Raw genomic sequence first — 20,960 nt, 5'->3', positions numbered from 1 at the left:
GTGGACTGCCATGATCTTTAACAACTGCACAGGGGCTGCTGGTCCTTCCCACGATGGCAGAAGGGAGGCCCTGCTCTGTAGCCTGGGCAGGGCCACTCACTGCCTGTTTCCAGTGGTTTGGTTTCTTGTGCTGATCTAGGGAGTGAGTGAAGTTTCTGATGAGTATTTTATACCACAGTGAATTAATCTTTCTCTGGCTTCTAATAAAAATTGCCAACTCAGGCCGGGCATGGTGGCTCACGCCTGTAATCCCAGCACTTTAGGAGGCCGAGGCGGGGGGAATCACCTGAGGTCAGGAGTTCGAGACCAGCCTGGCCAACATGGGGAAACTCCATCTCTACTAAAACCACAAAAATTAGCCAGCCATGGGGGTGCTCGCCTGTAATCCCAGCTACTCGGGAGGCTGAGGCAGGAGAATCACCTGAACTCAGGAGGCAGAGGTTGCAGCAAACTGAGATCACTGCATTCCAGCCTTGGCAACGGAGGAAGATTCTATCTCAAAAAAAAAAAAAAAAATTGCCAACTCAGAGACTCATTTTGGCATTTAATATAGATTGTCAACTGTTTCTGTGTATGTTGGCCTTATTTCTGTGATTAGAATGTAATATTCTGGAGGCAGAACACGACTTCAGTTTATTTCTGAGTCTTACATTACAAGATGTCTTAGACACAATGAGTGTCCAATAAACTCTTGCTGAACATAACAATTTTCTTTTTTTTTTTTTTTTTTGAGACAGAGTCTCATTCTGTCGCCCAGGCTGGAGTACAGTGGCGCAATCTCAGCTCACTGCAAGCTCCGCCTCCTGGGTTCACGCCATTCTCCTGCCTCAGCCTCCTGAGTAGCTGAGACTACAGACTCCCACCACCACGCCTGGCTAATTTTTTGTATTTTCAGTAGAGACGGGGTTTCACCGTGTTAGCCAGGACGGTCTCGATCTCCTGACCTCGTGATCCGCCCACCTTGGCCTCCCAAAGTGGAACACACAATTTAAAAATAATAATACATTTTTAAAAGCTGCACAGGGGCCGGGTGCAGTGGCTCATGTCTGAAATCCCAACACTCTGGGAAACCAAGATGAGAGGACTGCTTGAGCCCAAGATTTCAAGACTTGCCTGGACAACATAGCAAGACCCTGTCTCTACTAAAAAAAAAAAAAAATCAGCCATGCATAGTGGTGTGTGCCTATAGTCCCAGCTACTCAGGAAGCTGAGGTGGGAGGATTGCTTGAGCCTGGGAGATTGAGGCTGCAGTGAGCCATCCATGATCATGCCAGTGCACTCCAGCCTGGGCCACCACACCCGGCCTCTGCACCCAGCCTCAACTTTATTTTAAAAGGAAAAGCCAATAGGAAGAGATTCTAGTTATAGTTCCATCATTAACTTTCTGTGTGACACAAGCTAGTTACTTAATACTGAGTATCTCCATTCTGCCCATAAAGCATGACCACACACTGGTCCTTTCCCCTCCCCAGCAAAAATAAAGTCAACAGAAATCTTAATTACGTCAGAAAGGTGCCAACATATGGTTTGGAAATCCTATCTCTCCAAATATGTGGCACCGCATGCATGCACCATCTAGAACTTCCACGGAGGAAACCCCAGGTCTCGCCACCAGGACTTACTTGCAACGTAAAGGGCAACTCTGTCATTCTCTTTGTGCCGCAGGAGGTTTTCTGCATAGTTGAGCCGACTGCCTTTGAACCACTCGGGGACATCTGCGATTCCTTTCGATGTGTCCACAACCTATAGAGAATGACAACAAACCAAGACGCACACACATGAGACTACGCTACAGATCAGCAAAACATGAGACTATGTCACAAATCAGCAAAAGTGGTTCTGCTTCCCAGGAAGCCAGCTCACTCATTGGCCCAGAGCATTTTTAAATCATTTTATGGACTGAACTCTGAACTGGCCTAAAAGCTAGAAACTGAAAGTAGGGATTAATGCCAACGGAAAACAACCATCCCCAGTAACATATGTGTTCCACAAATACTCATTAAACACCTACTCAGTGAGAGATCCTGGAGACCAAGACGACACCCAACACGTCACGCTCTGCCCAGACGCATGGAAACCAGGAGAGCAAGCTCCAGGACCACCTGCCCCTTGCCTACAACTTTTGGGGATTTCAGCCTTTGCTTCCTTCCTTGGAGTGCTGGAACCTTGATTTTTATTGTCAAAGTCCCAAAAGATCAACATTTCAAAATGGTTTGCCCCAAGGAGACAATAAATTCGACTTTGAATGGCAGGACTCCCTTTTTCCCGATATTTATTGATTTACAGTGTAAGGAATTGAAAAGTTTTTTCTAAGCTGCAGGTTAAAAAAATAACAAAACTCCAGCCAGGCGCAGTGGCTCACGCCTGTAATCCCAGCACTTTGGGAGGCCGAGGCAGGCGGGTCACGAGGTCAGGAGCTCGAGACCATCCTGGCTAACACGGTGAAACTCCATCTCTACTAAAAATACAAAAATTAGCCAGGCATGCCAGCGTGCGCCTGTAGTCCCAGCTGCTGGGGAGGCTGAGGCAGGAGAATGGTGTGAACCCGGGAGGCGGAGCTTGCAGTGAGCCAAGATCACGCCACTGCACTCCAGCCTGGGGGACAGAACGAGACTCCATCTCAAAAAAAAAAAAAAAACTCCAGCTGGGCACAGTGGCTCACGCCTGTAATCCCAGCACTTTGGCAGGCCAAGGCAGGAGGATCACCTGAGGTCAGGAGTTTAAGACCAGACTGGCCAACATGGTGAAACCCCATCTCTACTAAAAATGCAAAAATTAGCCGGGCGTGGTGGCGGGCGCCTGTAATCCCAGCTACTCAGGAGGCTGAGGCAAGAGAATCACCTGAACCCAGGAGGTGGAGGTTGCAGTGAGCCGAGATGCACTCCAGCCTGGGTGACAAAAGCGAGACTCAGTCTCAAAGAAAAATAAAGAACGAAACTTCTAATAGTTTAAAAAACTAATGCCGGGCACGGTGGCTCATGCCTGTAATCCCAGCACTTTGGAAGGCTGAGGCGGGCAGATCATGAGGTCAGGAGATTGAGACCATCCTGGCCAACATGGTGAAACCCCATCTCTACTAAAAATACAAAAATTGGCTGGGCGTGGTGGCACATGCCTGTAATCCCAGCTACTCGGGAGGGTGAGGCAGGAGAATCACTTGAACCAGGGAGTTGAAGGTTGCAGTGAGCCGAGATCACACCACTGCACTCCAGCCTGGCAAAAGAGCAAGAATCCATCTCAAAAAAAAAAAAAAAAAAAAACTATGACAATGTGGCCAGGCATGGTGGCTAATGCCTGTAATCCCACCACTTTGAGAGGCTGAGGCGGGTGGATCACCCAAGGTTGGGAGTTTGAGGCCAGCCTGGGCAACATAGCAAAACCCTGTCTCTACTAAAAATACAAAAATTAGCCAGGCGTGGTGGTGCATGACTGTAATCCCAGTTACTCAGGAGGCTGAGGCAGGAGAACTGCTAGAACCTGGGAGGTGGAGGTTGCAGTATACTAAGATGGCCCCACTGCACTCCAGCCTGGGCAATAGAGCAAGACTCCATCTCAAAAAAAAAAAAAAAAAAAACTACAACAATGTAAATGTACTTAACATCACTGAAGTGTACAGTTTAAAATAGTTAAGATGGTTACATAATAGTTTATGATATATGTATTTTAACATAATTAAACCTTTTTTTTTGAGACAGGGTCTGGCTCTATTGCCCAGGCTGGAGTGCAGTGGCGCAGTCACAGCTCACTGCAGCCTCAACCTCCTGGGCTCAACCGATCCTCCCACCTCAGCCTCCTGAGTAGGTGGGACCACAGGCATGCACCACCACGACCAGCTAATTTATTTTTTTGAAGACGGGGTCTTGCTATGTTGCCTAGCCTGCACTCAAACTCCTGAGCTCAAGGGATCCTCCCATCTTGGTCTGTCAGAGTGCTGGGATTATAGGTGTGAGCCACTGCACCCAGCCCCAAATATTTAAAAATTAAAAACAAACAAACAAACAAAACTACTATTTAGATCACTCAAGTTCCCAGGACAGGGCCTGGGGTCCCCATACAACAGAGGATTAACAGGCTGCAAAGTTCTCGATGAGGTCTGTGACAATTTAATGCCAGTTCTCTAGGGCAATGACTTTTTCCCACCTGCATGAGGTTGTAAAAAGGAGATACGATTCAGTATTCCCCAAAATTAGCATTTCACTTTGAAGCACGACCACAAAAAGAGATGATATCCACGGAAAATCTCTACTTACCTCATCATACACACGTGAGAAGATAATTCCACTGAATTTCCAGAACTCTGCCCAGAAGTCTGAATATGACTCAACGGACCAATGGTACAAGTCATCGTAACTCTCTAAAAATGAAATCGCTCAGATTAACCTTAGAAGGGAAATCTTGGCAATCCATTAATAAGATGGACACACCTCAGGAGCCTTGAGCATGTCCAAGCGAGCCAAATTCATCTGAGGAGAAATGGTCTGGGGGAGGAAGGAGCTTAATTTGTATTGACGCAAACCCAACACCACTAGTCCCCAGAAAGAACAAAAGCTGAGGCGGTGATGTTTTGAGTCATCTTCAGTGATTTTATATCTTAACTACCATGCCTAAGAACACAGACTCTAGAGCCCAAATGCCCGGGTTCAAATCCTGGTTCTGCCACTTATTAGCTTTGTGACCTCAGGCAAGTGCAAAATGGGGATAATTAATAATCCCCCTTCAGCCACAGGGCTGTTGTGAGGATTTAAATGAGCACATGTAGAAAGTGCTTAGAACAGGGCCTTGGAAATTACCACCATGGCATTAGGAGTTCACCATTATTATACCATACAACCTTAGGAAATTTATAGTCGATACACTGGAAAACCCAGAAGTTCAAAACTGGTAGTCTGTTGATGACTTCTCAAGGCCAGTATAATGTTGGGGGGTGTTACTACTTATTTCGATTTTTGAATAAGCAATATGTTCACAAGACTCAAAATTACGAAAGTGTAAAAAGTTATATGGAGGCCGGACGCGGTGGCTCACGCCTGTAATCCCAGTGCTTTGGGAGGCCGAGGCAGGTGGATCACGAGGTCAGGAGCTCAAGATCAGCCTAGCCAAAATAGTGAAACCCCATCTCTACTAAAAATACAAAAAAAATTAGCCGAGCATGGTGGCGGGTGCCTGTAATCCCAGCTACGTGGGAGGCTGAGGCAGAGAACTGCTTCAACCTGGGAGGCCGAGGATGAAGTGAGCCGAGATCACGCCACTGCACTCTAGCCTGGGCAACAGAGCGAAACTCCGTCTCAAAAAAAAAAAAAAAAAAACAAAAGTTACATGGTAAAAGGTCTCCCTCCTTTTATTCCACAACAGTCTAACTTTTTATGCCCAGGGGAGTTCCCCCTTGCAGATTCCACTCAGTTATACTCAAAATAACTTTTCCCCACCATCAAGACATGAGCTGGAAACTTGATACAAAGAGATGTATTTAACTCCTAAAGGAAATGTGACTTCACTGAAAAACTAACCCCAGCCTCGCTGAAGACTCTTTACCCTCTCAACTGCCTAGGATCCAAGTGGATTGGCCACAGTGAGCCAATCAGTCCTTAGGGATAGGAGAATTTTATTCTATCGGGGACCAAGGGAAGCCATACAGTGCTTCTGTTTCAAAGCACAGCCTTGCTGGGGCTCCAGGAAGGCAGAGACTGGCAAGGATATAATAACATAACAGGAAGATGGCCAATGGGGTATCAGGAATGGGGAAAAAGGTATAATACAACTGCTGAGCTGAATTATCTCGCTGCCATCAGTGAAGTCAAGCTTGCCCAACCTCACTGTTCCCAGCCCCGGTGGGGAAGAGAGGAAGAGACACGATGCTCCCTGCCCTTCAGCAGTGTCCCCTCTGACTGTGGTGTCCAGGAATGGTCCTCAGTTATGTTGGACAAGGAGGGATCACAAGAACTGGGGCAGGGACAGCTGAGAGGATCGCTTTAGCCCAGAAGCTCAAGTCTGCAGTGAGCTATGATCCCACCACTGCACTCCAGCCTGGGTGGGTGACAGAGTGAGACCCCATTTAAAAAAAAAAAAAAAAAAAAAAAGGCCAGGAGCGGTGGCTCACGCCTGTAATCCCAACCCTTTGGGAGGCCGAGGTGGGTGGATTGCTTGAGGTCAGGAGTTTGAGACCAGCCTGACCAACATGGTGAAATCCCATCTCTACTAAATACAAAAAATTAGCTAAGTGTGGTGGTGCATGCCTATAATCCCAGCTACCTGGCAGGCTGAGGCAGGAGAATCTCTTGAACACAGGAGGTGGAGGTTGCAGTGAGCCGAGATCGTGCCACTGCACTCCAGCCTGGGCAACAAGAGCGAAACTCTGTCAACAACAACAACAACAAAAAAGTCTATCACAAAAGTGCATTCGCCAACAGCATCACTAAGGAAGGCAGACGTGGCCAGCCCCATGAATCTGGAAGGATGCAGCCACAATGGCCTCCTGACACCACAAGGACCCTGAGAGATGACAGCAAAAGTGGCCGACTTCAGGTGGAAACTTTCCCACTGTCAGCAACTCAGCCCTCTCATCAAATGCGACTCTTCAGACACACTCTTCTGCTCCCACGCTCCCTGCCTCTACCAGGGAGGACGCTGCAACCACAAGCCCAGGTCTGATTCAGCCTGTGCAAGCTGCTCACACTTAAAAGCCTGTTCTTGCTTTTTTATGGGCTACTTCGTGAATTTGCATCTCCACCTTGTGCAGGGATCATGCAAATTTTTCTACCTAGTATATGTGCTGCCAAAGCAAGCACATAAATCCATTTTTAAATGAAACTCCGGCTTCTCCTGAGAAGAGTGAGTACCTGACTGTGGTCATCAGCCACTAATTGTCACCTCCAGGCATTCACGGCCCTCTATGATCCCCTTCCCAACCTGAGAGGGCTGATCTGTGTCACCAACAGGGTATTGTGGAAGTGGCCAAACGTGAGTTCCAAGGCCAGGTTGTAACGGCCACTGCAGCCACATGGCTCTCTTGGGTCACCTGCTCCAGGAGAAGCCAGTGAGGACGCTCACGCAGTCCTAGGTGGCATATGGCAGATGTCTCCTGCACTACCTTGCTGCCACCACCAGCACTAACTTACCGCCATGTGAGTGAGCTCTTGGGGACGGGTGTGTTCCCACTGCAGCCCCTCAGGGACCCTGAGCCAGAACCACCCAACTAGCCACTCCCCAGTCCTGACCCACAGAAACTCAGAGGTGATAAAGGTTTATTCTTGTTTTAAGTCGCTAACTTTTGGGCTGATTTGTCACCAGCAATAGGTAACAAATGCATTGTCCACACCACATAGTGAGGATTAGCTAGAACTGGGAACAGCTGCCTCATCGGGCCCTCAGGCAAATGCCAGAGGCAACAACAACCAGACGGCAGACTACAGCTCCACTGCCTACAGCTACAAAGTCTTAACTGAGACTTCGTGCCTTGGTTTGTTCAGCTGTGAAATGGGGCTACTACTACCACCTACTTGGTAGGATTACTGACGGGATTACATTAGTTGATACATATCAGGTGCCAGATGGAGCCCGACATATAGAGAGAGCTCACTAAATAGTAACTATTATTATCTTGGGCACCTGTCTGGTCCCTACAGGCTTCTGAATTTTCAGCCCTTCTTCCTCTCCACCTGCGAGAATCTTGGCCAGCCTACACCTTCAAATCTTAGCTGAAGATTTTATCTGCCCCTTTTTTATTATTCATTTTCTTAGAGACACGATCTTACTCTTCTGCCCAGGCTGGAGTGCAGTGGCATGATCATAGCTCACTGCAGCCTCTAAGTCCTGGACTCAAGCAATCCTCTTGCCCCTGCTGCCCAAGTAGCTGAGATTACAGGCTATCCGCCCTTCTAAACCGCATTCTCTGCTAAACCCAGCACACTGCTGTTGTGCTGGACCCCTATTAACTCCAATAGATGGCACCAGATTCCAGAGATCTGGAAGCAGTGAGCCAGACACAGGGTTTATTGGAAACTTACCTACAGGGATGGTCTGGGGGCAGCAGGCTGGACAGGAGAACCGCAACCGATTGTAAAATGCACACAGTTGATACAGCACCTTCACTTAGCACCCTCCCCTAGCAACTTCCACCTGGTAACCTTTACTTAATCCAAAAGAAAGGGCCTCAATCTCCCTGTAGAGCTTGCATTCCACGGGATGGGCCGGGGGTTCAGATGTTCCTCATAGACAAGGAATAAATCCGGGTTGGCCACTCCTAGATTCCTTAGCTTGGAACTCTGAACACACATTCTTCTGAAGTTACAGCCGTCAGGTGCATCTGTCATACAACAGTGCAGTACTCAGAATGTCAACACCAATGCCCCATTCGTGGAATGCCCAGCGTCCACTAACTTGTGGCACTATCTTCACATGAGCTCTCTCCCCTAGCCACCCGGAGCTATTTGAGAACAGGGCCCAAGCCTTCTATTTGTTGGCAAACTCCATCCCAGCTGCTTGCACAGAGAGCCGACGTGCAGCTTGTGGTACACAGAAGGACACTTGGCACAGTCCTCCAAAAGAGCATGCCTTTGAAACTGGTGCCACCTCCCTGCCTCCTAATTACAGAGGGCTAGTACATGCAGCATGTCTGCCAGAGCTTGCTAGAGGCCTGGAATCACAGGCACATATGCCAGGCTGGAGCTGCAGCCGACCCCAAGGAAGTCTGCATCAGAGGACCCCAGAGCCCCACGTGGATGTGCAGGGAGTGCACAGGTGGCTTCAGCCGGAAGCAGTGACAAGAACCAACCAACCTGTGGTTCTGGCAGTGGAAAAGAGGGTGGGTAACCCTACCAGAGCCTCCCAAAATGCAGGGATAGAAACTTCCTGCCAACCTTGGTCTGGGAAGACGGGCTCACGGAGAGGCGGCCGGAGTGGGGAATGCCCCTCCCTTCCTCCCTGAAGCCTGCAGGGCTGGAGCAAGGCTGCTGAGGATGTGTGCCTTGCTCTCTACTGACATCCAGTCCAAAGCATGGCCCCATACTGTATACAGGTTACAAGTGAGCCTCTGCTGGGACACAGAGGAGAGGATACGAGTTCGCGGGCACTGTCTTTAAGCAATAAGAATGCTCACAGCCGGGCACGGTGGCTCACGCCTGTAATCCCAGCACTTTGGGAGGTCGAGGTGGGTGGATCACAAGGTCAGGAGTTCGAGACCAGCCTGGCCAATATGGTGAAACCCCCGTGTCTACTAAAAATACAAAAAAATTAGCTGGGCTTGGTGTTGCATGCCTGTAATCCCAGCTAATCAGGAGGCTGAGGCAGGAGAATTGCTTGAACCCGGGAGGCGGAGGTTGCAGTAAGCCGAGATCGCGCCACCACACTCCAGCCTGGGTGACAGAGCGAGACTCCATCTCAAAAAAAAAAAAAAAGAATGCTCACAAATACACAAAAAGGCAGGGCAGAATGAAAGCCCAAATTACATGTGCTTGGAGAGAAGAGGGAAGGCAGAAATATTCAAAGAGAATAATCAAAAAGAAGATAGCATTTGAGCTGGATCTTCAAGCAAAGCCCAAAGCCTCCAGGGCCAGGAATATGAAAGGGGAGAGTCAGGTGGAAATCACCTTCAAGAGTGGTAAGAGGAGAAAAGGACAAAAACAGTGCTAAATGCCCTCCTCCAAACTAAAGGGAGGGGCCTCACTCAGCTCCGGACAATGCTGCCACGTTGGGAATGCAGACCCAGCATGACAGGCCTTGGGGATCTCAGAGGTTGGAAAGCTTGCTTTTCATATATGGTCTCCCAACTTTTATTTATTTGAGACAGAGTCTTACTCTGTCGCCCAGGCTGCAGTGCAGTGGCGAGATCTCGGCTCACTGCGACCTCCACCTCCTGGGCTCCAGCAACCCTCCCGCCTTAGTCTCCAGAGTAGCTGGGACTACAGGCGCATGCCACCACGCCCAGATAATTTTTTGTATTTTTCGTAGAGATGGGGGTTTCACCATGTTGCCCAGGCTGGTCTCAAACTCCTAGGCTCAAAAGATCCACCCATCTCAGCTTCTCCAAGTGCTAGGATTACAGGTGTGAGCCACCACGCCCAGCCCCCTCTCCTAACTTTTAAATGCAGGCAACTCAACAGTGTGTCTGGAGATGAGACCTGGCCCATGGGCCACCAGTCTGAGAGCCCTGAAGGAGGGAAAGGAGCTCCGCAGCCATGCTCGGGCCCTCCCAGCACTTGCTCATGTTTACTCCACAACCCCAGGGACCCAGGGCAGAGCTGAGCACTGGGCTTGACCATCTCCTGTCACCTGCACACCCACTCAATAACTCAGGTCCTGTTATGCCCATTTTACAGATGAGGAAACGAGGCATGAAGAGATCCAATGACTTCCTACTGATCACACAGCTGGTAAGTGGTAGAGCTAGTTCAAAATCCAGGTAGTCGGCCGAGCACGGTGGCTCACACCTGTAATCCCAGCACTTTGGGAGGCCGAGACAGGTGGATCACCTGAGGTCAGGAGTTCTAGACCAGCCTGGCCTACATGGTGAAACCCCGTCTCTACTAAAAATACAAAAATTAGCCGGGCATAGTGGCAGGCACCTGTAATCCCAGCTACTCGGGAGGCTGAGGCAGGAGAACTGCGTGAACCCAGGAGGCAGAGGTTGCAATGAGCCGAGATTGCGCCGTCGCACTCCAGCCTGGGGGAGAAAAGCGAGACTTAAAAAAAAAAAAAAAAAATCCAGATAGTCAGATTACAAATCCCTTCTCTTCAACACTTCCCACGGAGGAAGGTGGTTTCACCCATCTAACAGGGCTGCCCGATCTGAAATTATTTCATAACATCAGGGCTAGACAGGCACCAGACCAGCATTCTGTTATTGCTGGCAGAGGAAACAGATGGAATCAAGGCAAGGTGACACAGAGGAAGAACATAATCCCACATGGCAGCCTCCTGCTTCTTCCAGGAGTCTCCAGGCTGCCCTAATCCAACACATACTCATTTACCAACTGCTGTCCAGAAGCCCCTGGGGCAACAGACTACACCTGTCTCCAAGGGAGAGGAAGGGAAGGAGAGGAACAGCTCTGGGTTAGCCTAGGAAAATGACTCTGTGGAAGCTCCCCACTGCTGTGGAGGGCCTGGAAGCTGCCAGGCAGCCGTCTGCGATTTTGTGGTCAACAAGGAACCACTGAGAACTTCTGAGCCAAGGAGTGACAAAGTAAGACCTGTATGCTTCAAGATTACTCTGGCAAAGCAAGCAGGATGCAAATGGGTGGAAAAGCAGGAAGCAGGAAAACCAACCACTGTTTGGTGAGGAGGAAAGGAGGCCCCAGAACCCCTGACAAGGGGTTGCAAAGGAGGAGATGTGAGCGACATGGGGCTGTGGCAGAAGACTTCTGGTGCCACAGGTGACTGGGGTGTCCATCCCTGTGAGCCTGAGCAAGAACAGTGACGCCACCAACAGAAACAAGGGAGTCCCTGCGCCAGCGGAGGGGGTGAGGAGGGGAGACCATGAGTTAAAAATCCCCTAGGAGGCCGGGCGCCGTGACTCACACCTGTAATCCCAGCACTTTGGGAGGCCAAGGCGATCGGATCGCCTGAGGTCAGGAGTTCGAGACCAGCCTGACCAACATGGAGAAACTCCGTCTCTACTAAAAATACAAAATTAGCCAGGCGTGGTGGTGCATGCCTGTAATCCCAGCTACTTGGGAGGCTGAGGCAGGAGAATCACTTGAACCCGGGAGGCAGAGGTTGCAGTGAGCCAAGATCTCGCCATTGCACTCCAGCCTGGGCAACGAGAGAGAAACTGTCTCAAAAAAAAAAAAAAAAATCCCCTAGGAATACCTAGGGGAGGCAGGGTGGAGGGGTGGAGCTGGTAGTTGGGCAAGCCAGCTAGAGCTCAGGAAGAGCACCCGGAGCGGTTACCCCACGGAGAAGGAGCCTTTGCCCCACCCGCACCGAGAGAGGCAGTTTCTGAGGTTCAAGGTGATGGGTGGAAAGAGAGTCTTTTACTAGGTTCTGTTTGGGGGCTGGGAGTGTAGACACGTGGACAGGGCCTCCTGCCTGACCATCCTGCTAGGTGCTGGCCTCCAGCAGGGGCAGCTGGAGATGAGGGAGGTCAGGGGGACAGAGTGCACGGCACTGGGGACTGGCAAGGGACCCCCACAGAGGAAGAGCTGCAAGTCAAAAAGGCCCTATGTCCGGGGGAAGACTCCAGGGAGCACCTCACAGGTAGGAAAGCCTAGCAAGGGGTCACACGGTCAACAGGCAGCTGGCCCTCCCGAGGGGTGACACTCCCGGGGAGAGGGTGACCCCCACATGCAGAGGAGACGCTGCAGAGTCAGGAAGTGCCAGGAGGTGCTGTGGAGGGGTGATGTTCCCCAAGACTGGGGGGAACCCCGCAGTCAGAAGGCCTCCCCGCCATCAAGTGGCTCCTCCAGCCCCAGAAGCGTGAAACTAGCCATGGGGCGACCACCCAACCACCCTGCACGGCTCCCGCCCATCCCCCGCAGGCCCGGCCGCGCGCCCGACTCTCACCCAGCGCCAGGCCGCAGGCGGCGCCCACAGCCGCCCGGAAGCGGTCCATCTGCGTGTTCTTCTTACTGTCAGGCTCCCACATCACCTGGCACTCCAGGATCTCCTCCCGACCGGGGCGCTCCTCCTTGGACATGGCGGCGGCGGGCGGCCGGGGCTGCGACGAGGGCTGGGGACCAGGGGCTGAGGCGAGGGCCGGGGACCTGGGACCGGAGGAAGCGACGGTCAGGAGCGCCTGGCGGGCTGGGTCAGCGACGGCGGCGGCGGCAGGGAACAAGGGACTGAACGGCCGCCGCCGCCTCCTGCGGGCCACTTGGCCCAGGCCCCGCCCCGCAGGCCCCGCCCCGCAGGCCCCGCCTCGAATCCCCGCCCCCTTCCAGGCCCCGCCCTCCCGCCTGTAACCCTCCGTTGAGTGCAGCGCCGCTCCAAGGAGTGCTCGCAGCCGCCGGCTCCAGCGCCCGCGGCCGGGGGGGGTGGGGGTGAGGGGCGCTCACGTGCCTTGGCCCCAGCTCCCCGACCTCACCTGGAGCTGGAGGGCGTTAGGGCAGCCGGAGAAGCCAGGCGTCCGAGCCCGCTGTTTCCTACACGTGTACATCATTCATTCGCTATTTCTTCCTGCAGGTCTTTACTGAGAGCCTGCGGCATTCGGAGGACTTTGGGAGCTTTGCGGATACAGCAGCGAACAAAACAAAATTCTTGCCCTCTGTCAACAGGAGAGGAGGGGTACAGGTGTGAGGAGGACGGGAGACGATTAACAAATAAGTACATCGTGTACATACACAAGATAATGTCATAGTATAATACAATAATATACATAGTATGCCGATGGGTATCAAAATACACATTTGTGAAAGGAAAATAAATCTTGGGGCCCCACTACTAAGCTAAAGGGAAAAGAAAAGCTGGGAACTGCTTAGGGCTAACCTGCCTCCCATTCTATTCAAAGTCACCCGTCTGCTGAGTTAAATGCACACCTGATTGCCTCCTTTGCAGAGGCTAATTGAAAACTCAAAAGAATGCAGCCATTTGTCCCTTATCTACCTATGACCTGGAAGGCCCCCTCCCAGCCTTTGCTTTTTTTTTTTTTTTTTTTTTTTTTTTTTTTGAGTCTCACTCAGTCGCCCAGGCTGGAGTGCAATGTCCCAATCTCAGCTCACCGTAACCTCTGCTTCCCAGGTTCAAGCGATTCTCCTGCCTCAGCCTCCTGAGTAGCTGGGATTACAGGCGCACGCCATGATGCCTAGCTAATTTTTCGTGTTTTTTGTTGTTGTTGTTTGTTTTTTTGAGACGGAGTTTCGCTCTTGTTACCCAGGCTGGAGTGCAATTGCGAGATCTCGGCACACGGCAACCTCCGTCTCCCAGGTTAAAGCAATTCTCCTGCCTCAGCCTCTCGAGTACCTGGGATTACAGGCATGTGCCACCACGCCTGGCTAATTTTGTATTTTTAGTAGAGACAGGGTTTTTCCATGTTGGTCAGGCTGGTCTCCAACTCCCGGCCTCAGGTGATCCGCCCGCCTCAGCCTCCCAAAGTGCTGGAATTACAGGCGTGAGCTACCGAGCCCGGCTCATTTTTGCATTTTTGTAGAGACGGGATTTCACCATGTTGGCCAGGCTGGTCTTGAAGTCCTGACCTCAGGTGATCCACCCGCCTCGGCCTCCCAAAGTGCTGGGATTACAGGAGTGAGCCCAGGTCTGAGAGCACCCGCTCCAGAGCCTCTCTGATCTCCCAAAATTTGGTGGAGATCTAAAGTTTATTTTGCTGTACAACTCTTTTCTTTGCCGTTTTACTTGCTTCCAACAAGGAAGGCAAGGTTTCCTGTTTCCATGACAATGGAAGGCAGGTAACTCCTTTATGGAGTTTGAGCTTGCTTCCAACAGGGAAGATGAGGTCTTTTTTCCTGCTTCTAGAATGGTAGAGAGCAGTCTACAGCCTAAGACCCATCCCTAGGTAAGTAACTGAATTGGGGTTTGTCTTGGCTAAAGTTAAGGTTAACAACCAGCTGGTCTTAATGTCAGAGGCATTTGAACCAGAGCAACTCCATCTTGAGTAGGGGCTGGGTAAAATGAGGCTGAGATCTACTAGGCTCCATTCCCAGACAGTGAAGGCATTCTAAGTCACAGGATGAGACAGGCGGTCGGCACAAAATACAAGTCATAAACACCTTGCTGATAAAACAGGTTGCAGTAAAAAAGCCGGCTAAATCCTACCAAAACCAAGGCGGTGATGAGAGTGACCTCTGCTTAACTTCACTACTACACTCCCATCAGCACCATGACAGTTTACAAATGCCATGGCAATGTCAGGAAGTTACTCTATATCATCTAAAAAGAGGAGGCATGAATAGTCCACCCCTTGTTTAGCATATCATCAAGAAATAACCATGAAAATGGGCAACCAGCACCCCTCAGGGTGCTCTGTCTATGGAGTAGCCATCCTTTTATTCCTCTACTTTCCTAATGAACTTGCATTTGCTTTATTCTGTAGACTCGCCTTGAATTCTTTATTGCATGAGATCCAAAAACCCTCTCTTGGTGTCTGGATCGGGACCCCTTTCCTCTAACATTAATTTATCCTTACCATTAGAGCGTGCTCAGTGATCATATAAGTTGTGCCATTTTTTGTTTGGCTTAAATGCTTTTTTGGTTGCTTGTTTGTCTCTGTTTTTGTTGTTGCTTTGGTCTTTTCCCATTGGGTTTGATCAACTATATCTGACTTGATCAAATCAAAAGGAAAGTTCCAAATTGCTGGGAACAAGGACTCTAAAGTGGCTAAATTCACACACACACACACACACACACACACACACATGTGGCCTGGTAGGGGGAGAAAACAACCAGCAAAAGAAAAATATTAAAAGAGGAAAGATGTTTGATTTTAACTACTAAAGGGCTTTTATTTACATAAGGCCACCTTTTTGCTAGCCAGGCCAAAGTGAAAGCAATGGCTGTTGCCCCAAACTGCAGTTCCATAGCTAAGGCTCTGCCTGCTTTTTCTAACCACGACAGCCTAGATTTAGTTCCTAAATCAAGTCCTTTCTGGTTTGCTACTTGGTACTTCTGAAATAGCAGCAATTTGTCCTAACAGAAATATAGTAATGAGATTTTAAAAAGATTTTTTTAAATGAGCTCAATGGTTAAAAGTCAGCTTCATTAAAAGCTAACATCCAAGATGTGTGTGCGCATGTGCTCGTGTTTGTATTTAAAAGGCTATCATGTTTTTGTTTTTGTTTTTCTCTCCTAGGAACTGATGCTTTTTTTTTAGAGCAAAGGTTTTTTTGTTTTTGTTTTTGTTTTTCTCAGTTGACTGAATTCTGTTTTTTTCATTAACAGCTATTGCAACAGATGCTACTCTGGGGTTTTTAAGGAAGAGTGTAGTTTAGACACTTAGAAATGTCTGTTGGCCAGGCACGGTGGCTCATGCCTGTAATCCCAGCACTTCAGAGGCCAAGGCGGATGGATCACAAGGTCAGGAGATCGAGACCATCCTGGCTAACACGGTGAAACCCCATCTGTACTAAAAATACAAAAAATTAGCCAGCCGTGGTGGCAGGTGCCGGCAATCCCAGCTACTCAGGAGGCTGAGGCAGGAGGATGGCATGAACCCGGGAAGCGGAGCTTGCAGTGAGCCGAGATCGCGCCACTGCACTCCAGCCTGGGCAACAGAATGAGACTCTGTCTCAAAAAAAAAAAAAAAGAAATATCTTTGTTAAAAAAAAAAAAAATTTAAGTGTACTGTAAAAGCATCACATGGTCTAACTTCAAAATAATTCTCCCTTTTTGGAGACCCAGGATTCAATGTGGGCTCTGCCCAGAGCTCAGAGATCCAGTTAAGAGGTAGGTAGTCCTGGCCGGGCGCGGTGGCTCACGCCTGTAATCCCAGCACTTTGGGAGGCCGAGGCAGGCAGATCACCTGAGGTTGGGAGTTCAAGACCAGCCTGACCAACAGTGAGAAACCCCGTCTCTACTAAAAATACAAAATTAGCTGGGCATGGCGGCGCATGCCTATAATCCCAGCTACTCAGGAGGCCGAGGCAGAAGAATCACTTGAACACAGGAGGCAGAGGTTGCACTGAGCCAAGATCACACCATTACACTCCAGCCTGGGCAACAAGAGGGAAACTCTGTCTAAAAAAAAAAAAAGAAGAAGTCTGAAATAATCTGTAATCTTTTTAACTTTTTGCTTAAAACATTGCTGATCTTTTTGTTTTTCTGAGTAAAGAAAACTTTTAAGCTATTTATAGCTTTTAACAATTGAGTATAGGATACGACTATGAACAAAATTTGGAGCATATTTGTTTCTCTCTACCTGATTTCTACAAAATTTTGGAAACTATTTGTGAGTATTCTTAACTTACAACAATACAGTTAATTGCATAAGTGCAGTAAGAACCTGTTTTCATTTGTAACAGGACACAGCTGGAGAAACAAGGCTTTGACTGGAATGGTGTGCTTTCCTTTAAGGGATCAAACTTGACTTATGGAGCAAATAAAAGCCCCTTGGAAAAACTGGCCTCATACCTCTGCCTACACAGTCCCTGTACAGGATTCCTGACCTGTGGTAAGTAAACAATGTCACTTTCTGACAGGTCCAAGAACTCCAGGTTTATCTTGGAACCTCAAGAGGAAAGGGATTCAACCAATTCATAGGTATTTGATGGTACGAATCCATGCCTGGACTCAGCTTTAAAATGTCTCATCTGAGATTCCTTCTATGGAACAAAGTTCCATCAAAGCCAATTTAAAAGCCTATGTTAAAAAATATATATTATTCTTGCAGCATTGTATACAAATAATCAGGCCAAGTATAATAAAGCAAATAAGTCGTACCATTATTTGTCCATAGTAAAAATGGGAAACTGGAGAGAGAAAAATTATGTTTCAAAAACTATAGTACACCTGTTGTTAGATTCTAGTCTTGCTTAATGTTTTTCAATTTTTATTATTGTCTACAGTTTGGACCAAATTCTAATTTTTCGTGACTACAAGCCTGCAAAATAACGTTTTCAATTTTTTTTCTTCTTTTTTCCCATTTTTTCTAATTTGGAGTCACCAAAAACTAAGCTATGCTTTCATAAAGCCCTGCAAACTGAAGCTAGACAACTTAAACTTCAGAAGAAAATAACAGCAACCTATTTACAAACATAAGACATTTTCATCCCTGCCTACTGATGTATGGACTTCAGGGTAATGTGGCCTATATCAATTTTCCAGGATTGTTCTTTTGTTTGTTATTGCTTTTCTCCCTTCCTCCCCCGTTTTCTCTTCATAGGACATGAGACTTCACAACCTGCTAAAAATGAGCCTTCCTAATAACTTGGGACCTACCTGTCTAGGAATAAACCATTCTAGCCATGAAAGATCAGATGAAACCTGAGAGCAGAGACTCATTTTCTTCTTCTTTTTTTTTTTTGTTTTCTTGAGACAGAGTCTCGCTCTGTCGCCCAGCCTGGAGTGCAGTGGCCTGATCTCGGCTCACTGCAAGCTCTGCCTCCCAGGTTCACGCCATTCTCCTGCCTCAGCCTCCCGAGTAGCTGGGACTACAGGCGCCCACCACCAAGTCCGGCTAATATTTTGTATTTTTAGTAGAGATGGGGTTTCACTGTGTTAGGTTGGTCTCGATCTCCTGACCTCGTGATCCACCCGCCTCGGCCTCCCAAAGTGCTGGGATTACAAGTGTGAGCCACCACGCCCGGCCTGAGACTCATTTTCTTCTAAAAATGCTTTCTCCAAAAGATTTTTAAAAAGAAAAGGGGGAAAGTGTGATAGAAAAATAAATCTTGGGGCCCCAAAATCATGAAGCTAAAGGGAAAAGTCAAGCTGGGAACTGCTTAGGGCCAACCTGCCTCTCATGCTATTCAAAGTCGCCTCGCTGCTCACTGAGATAAATGCATATCTGATTGTCTTCTTTGGAGAGGCTCATCAGAAACTGAAAAGAATGCAAGCATTTGTCACTTATCTACCTGTGACCTGGAAGGCCCCCTCCCCACTTCAAGTCTTCCCACCTTTGCTTCGAGTTGTCCCGCCTTTCCAGACAGAACCAGTGTTCATCTTGCATATGCTGACGGATGTCTCATGTCTCTCTAGAAGGTATAAAACCAAACTCTGCTCTGACCACCTTGGGCACATGTCAGGACCTCCTGAGTCTGTGTCGTGGGCACATGTACTTAACCTTCGCAAAATTAACTTTCTAAATCAATTGAGACCTAAGATTCTCTGGGTTCACACATTACAGAGAAATACATATTGCATATAATATTTGTATAATAAAAGGTATTATGCTGGGCGCAGTGACTCACACTTGTAATCCTAGCCCTTTGGAAGGCCAAGGCAGGCAGATCACTTGAGGTCAGGAGTTCAAAACCAGCCTGGCCAACATGGTGAAACCTCATCTCTATTAAAAATACAAAAAAAATTAGCTGGATGTGGTGGCACATGCCCGTAATCCCAGCTACTTGGGAGGCTAAGGCAGGAGAATTGCTTGAACCCAGGAGGCAGAGGTTGTAGTGAGCCAAGATCGTGCCACTGCCCTCCAGCCTGGGCAACAGAGCGAGACTCTGTCTCAAAAAAAAAAAAAAAAAGGTATTAAGTGCTGTGGAGAGAAAGCAAGGGAGAGTACAGAATGTGGGGGGAGGGGTGTTTCTCTTTAAATAGGGTGGCAGGGAAGGCCCCCTTGAAAAAGCAACTTCTACCAGTGACCCGAAGAAGGCAACAGAAGTGAGCAATTCAGTCTCCAGGCAGGGGGAACAGCCAGGGCTCAGACCTTGAGGCAGGCGAGTGCCGGGGGTGCTTAGGGAACTTTGTAAGGAGGACAAGATTTTTGATGTGAGAGACCTGGGGTAGAAGATAAAATCAGCAGAGGAAGGGGTGGCGGCTCAGGTAGGTCCTGGAGCCCAGTGGAGACTTTGGCCTTTATCCTGGGTTAAGGCGAGACCACTGGAAGGTTTTGAGCGGAGAGGGCCGCTGTGACTTTGGCTGTGATAGGAATCTCCCTGATGCTGAGTTGAGAATAGTCTTCAGGGGCAAAGGCAGGAGAAATTATGCAAAAGATGATGGTGGCTGGACCAGGGTGGAGTTGGAGAGAAGAAATGGACTTCAGGTATATTTTGGAGGTTTATTTATCATACCCCTACTGTGGGCTCCGTGTTAAAGACCATCCCAAGTTGTTTGTCTTCATTTATTATCTTAGCCACCCAATCAACTTCCCCCAAAATAGTTTTTTGCAGTGTTGGAGTTTAATTTGTTTTTATTTTTATTTTTTAGAGACAGACGAGGTTTCGCTGTATTGCCCAGGCTGGAGTGCAGTGGCGCAATCATAGCTCACTGCAACCTCGAACTCCTGGGCTGAAGTGATCTTACTGCCTCAGCCTTTCGAGTGGCTGGGATTACAGGATCGCGCCACCATGCCTGACCAGTATTGGAATTTTATGAAGTAAACTCCCACTTCCACCACCTAATTTTAAACAGCTTCCATCTCCCAATCACCACATATAAACAGAGATTCAAACCTAAAACAGGGTGCTTGCTATATAAACATGACTTCTAGGTTGCCCCCTCCCTGGCCTCCAAATTCTGGGGCCACCTCTGGCTCTTTGTCTCCCTGTTACTGCATTTGCCAAGCATGAGTCCATTTCCACCCAGAGGGAGATTCATCTTTGAGAGATCTACGTATTTGTGTTCATTCCTTTAACACCAGAATGCAAATTCCACAGGGGCAGGATCCTTGTCTCACTAGTGCACCACGCAGTCCCCAGTGCCTGACCCACAGTAGGAGTTCAAGAAACATTCATTCCCTCAGCACGTGCCTAGCGGTTGCCCGCTGTGAGTTGGGCAATGGGGACCCAGCTGTGTAAAGCACAGACCCAGCCCTCATGCATGTGGAAATCCACTTTGACCAGTGGGTTGACCAGTTTTCATGGGGCAGGGAAAAGCCTGGATGTATATATCTGACAGCCACTTGGTTCACTCCTAATTCCTCCAGCTTGGCCCACCCAACCAGACACAGCACCTGTGAGGTAGCCCAAGGCAGAGGTGAGCCACAGCCAGAATGACTGGAGACTTAGCCCTCACCCCGTGACATACTTCCAGACACTCACGGGCCTTCGGAGGTGTCTTTTCAAGACCCATCTTGCTTCCTCTCCCACGTCCCCTTTTTTTTTTTTTTTTTGAGACAAGAGTGTGGCTTTGTCTCCCAGGCTGGAGTACAGTGGCCCAATCTCGGCTCACTGCAAGCTCCGCATACTGGAATATGTTGAAAGGGGTTTCATATAAAACGCATGAGTATTTGGAAACAGCAAAGATATTTCCCAAAAAGTCCCAAACGGATGGTCTGGAAGAGGAATGGCACCCATAGTTGAGACAGAAACCAGAAGTACCCGAGGATAGTCCATATGCTCTGGGAAATTGTAATCTCACTTTTCTCCTCTCTTCGCAAAGCTTGATATCTCTTTGCACACATAAAAACAAAAGCC

General features: G+C 48.8%; 1 protein-coding gene across 5 annotated transcripts in view; it reads right to left on the bottom strand.

The window, feature by feature from the left end:
• The window catches only part of AACS (acetoacetyl-CoA synthetase), a 76,819-nt gene extending 63,964 nt beyond the window's left edge, over positions 1-12,855 (bottom strand). For 4 of the 5 annotated variants that reach the window (XM_008971116.5, XM_008971115.3, XM_057299564.2 and 1 more), the window contains exons 1-3: positions 12,496-12,847; positions 4,251-4,354; positions 1,623-1,743 (exon numbers count right to left, since the gene is read on the bottom strand). In XM_008971116.5, the coding sequence (XP_008969364.1) occupies positions 1,623-1,743; positions 4,251-4,354; positions 12,496-12,628 (358 nt within the window). In that variant the 5' untranslated portion in view covers positions 12,629-12,847. Of the gene's footprint in view, positions 1-1,622; positions 1,744-4,250; positions 4,355-12,495 lie in introns of all 5 variants that reach the window. The other variant, XM_003817854.4, reaches the window with a different exon arrangement.
• Positions 12,856-20,960: the final 8,105 nt, after the last annotated feature.

The sequence above is a fragment of the Pan paniscus genome, chromosome 10 (assembly GCF_029289425.2).
Source record: "Pan paniscus chromosome 10, NHGRI_mPanPan1-v2.0_pri, whole genome shotgun sequence".
Classification (NCBI taxonomy): domain Eukaryota; kingdom Metazoa; phylum Chordata; class Mammalia; order Primates; family Hominidae; genus Pan; species Pan paniscus.
This window is presented reverse-complemented; position numbering and strand designations above follow the sequence as displayed.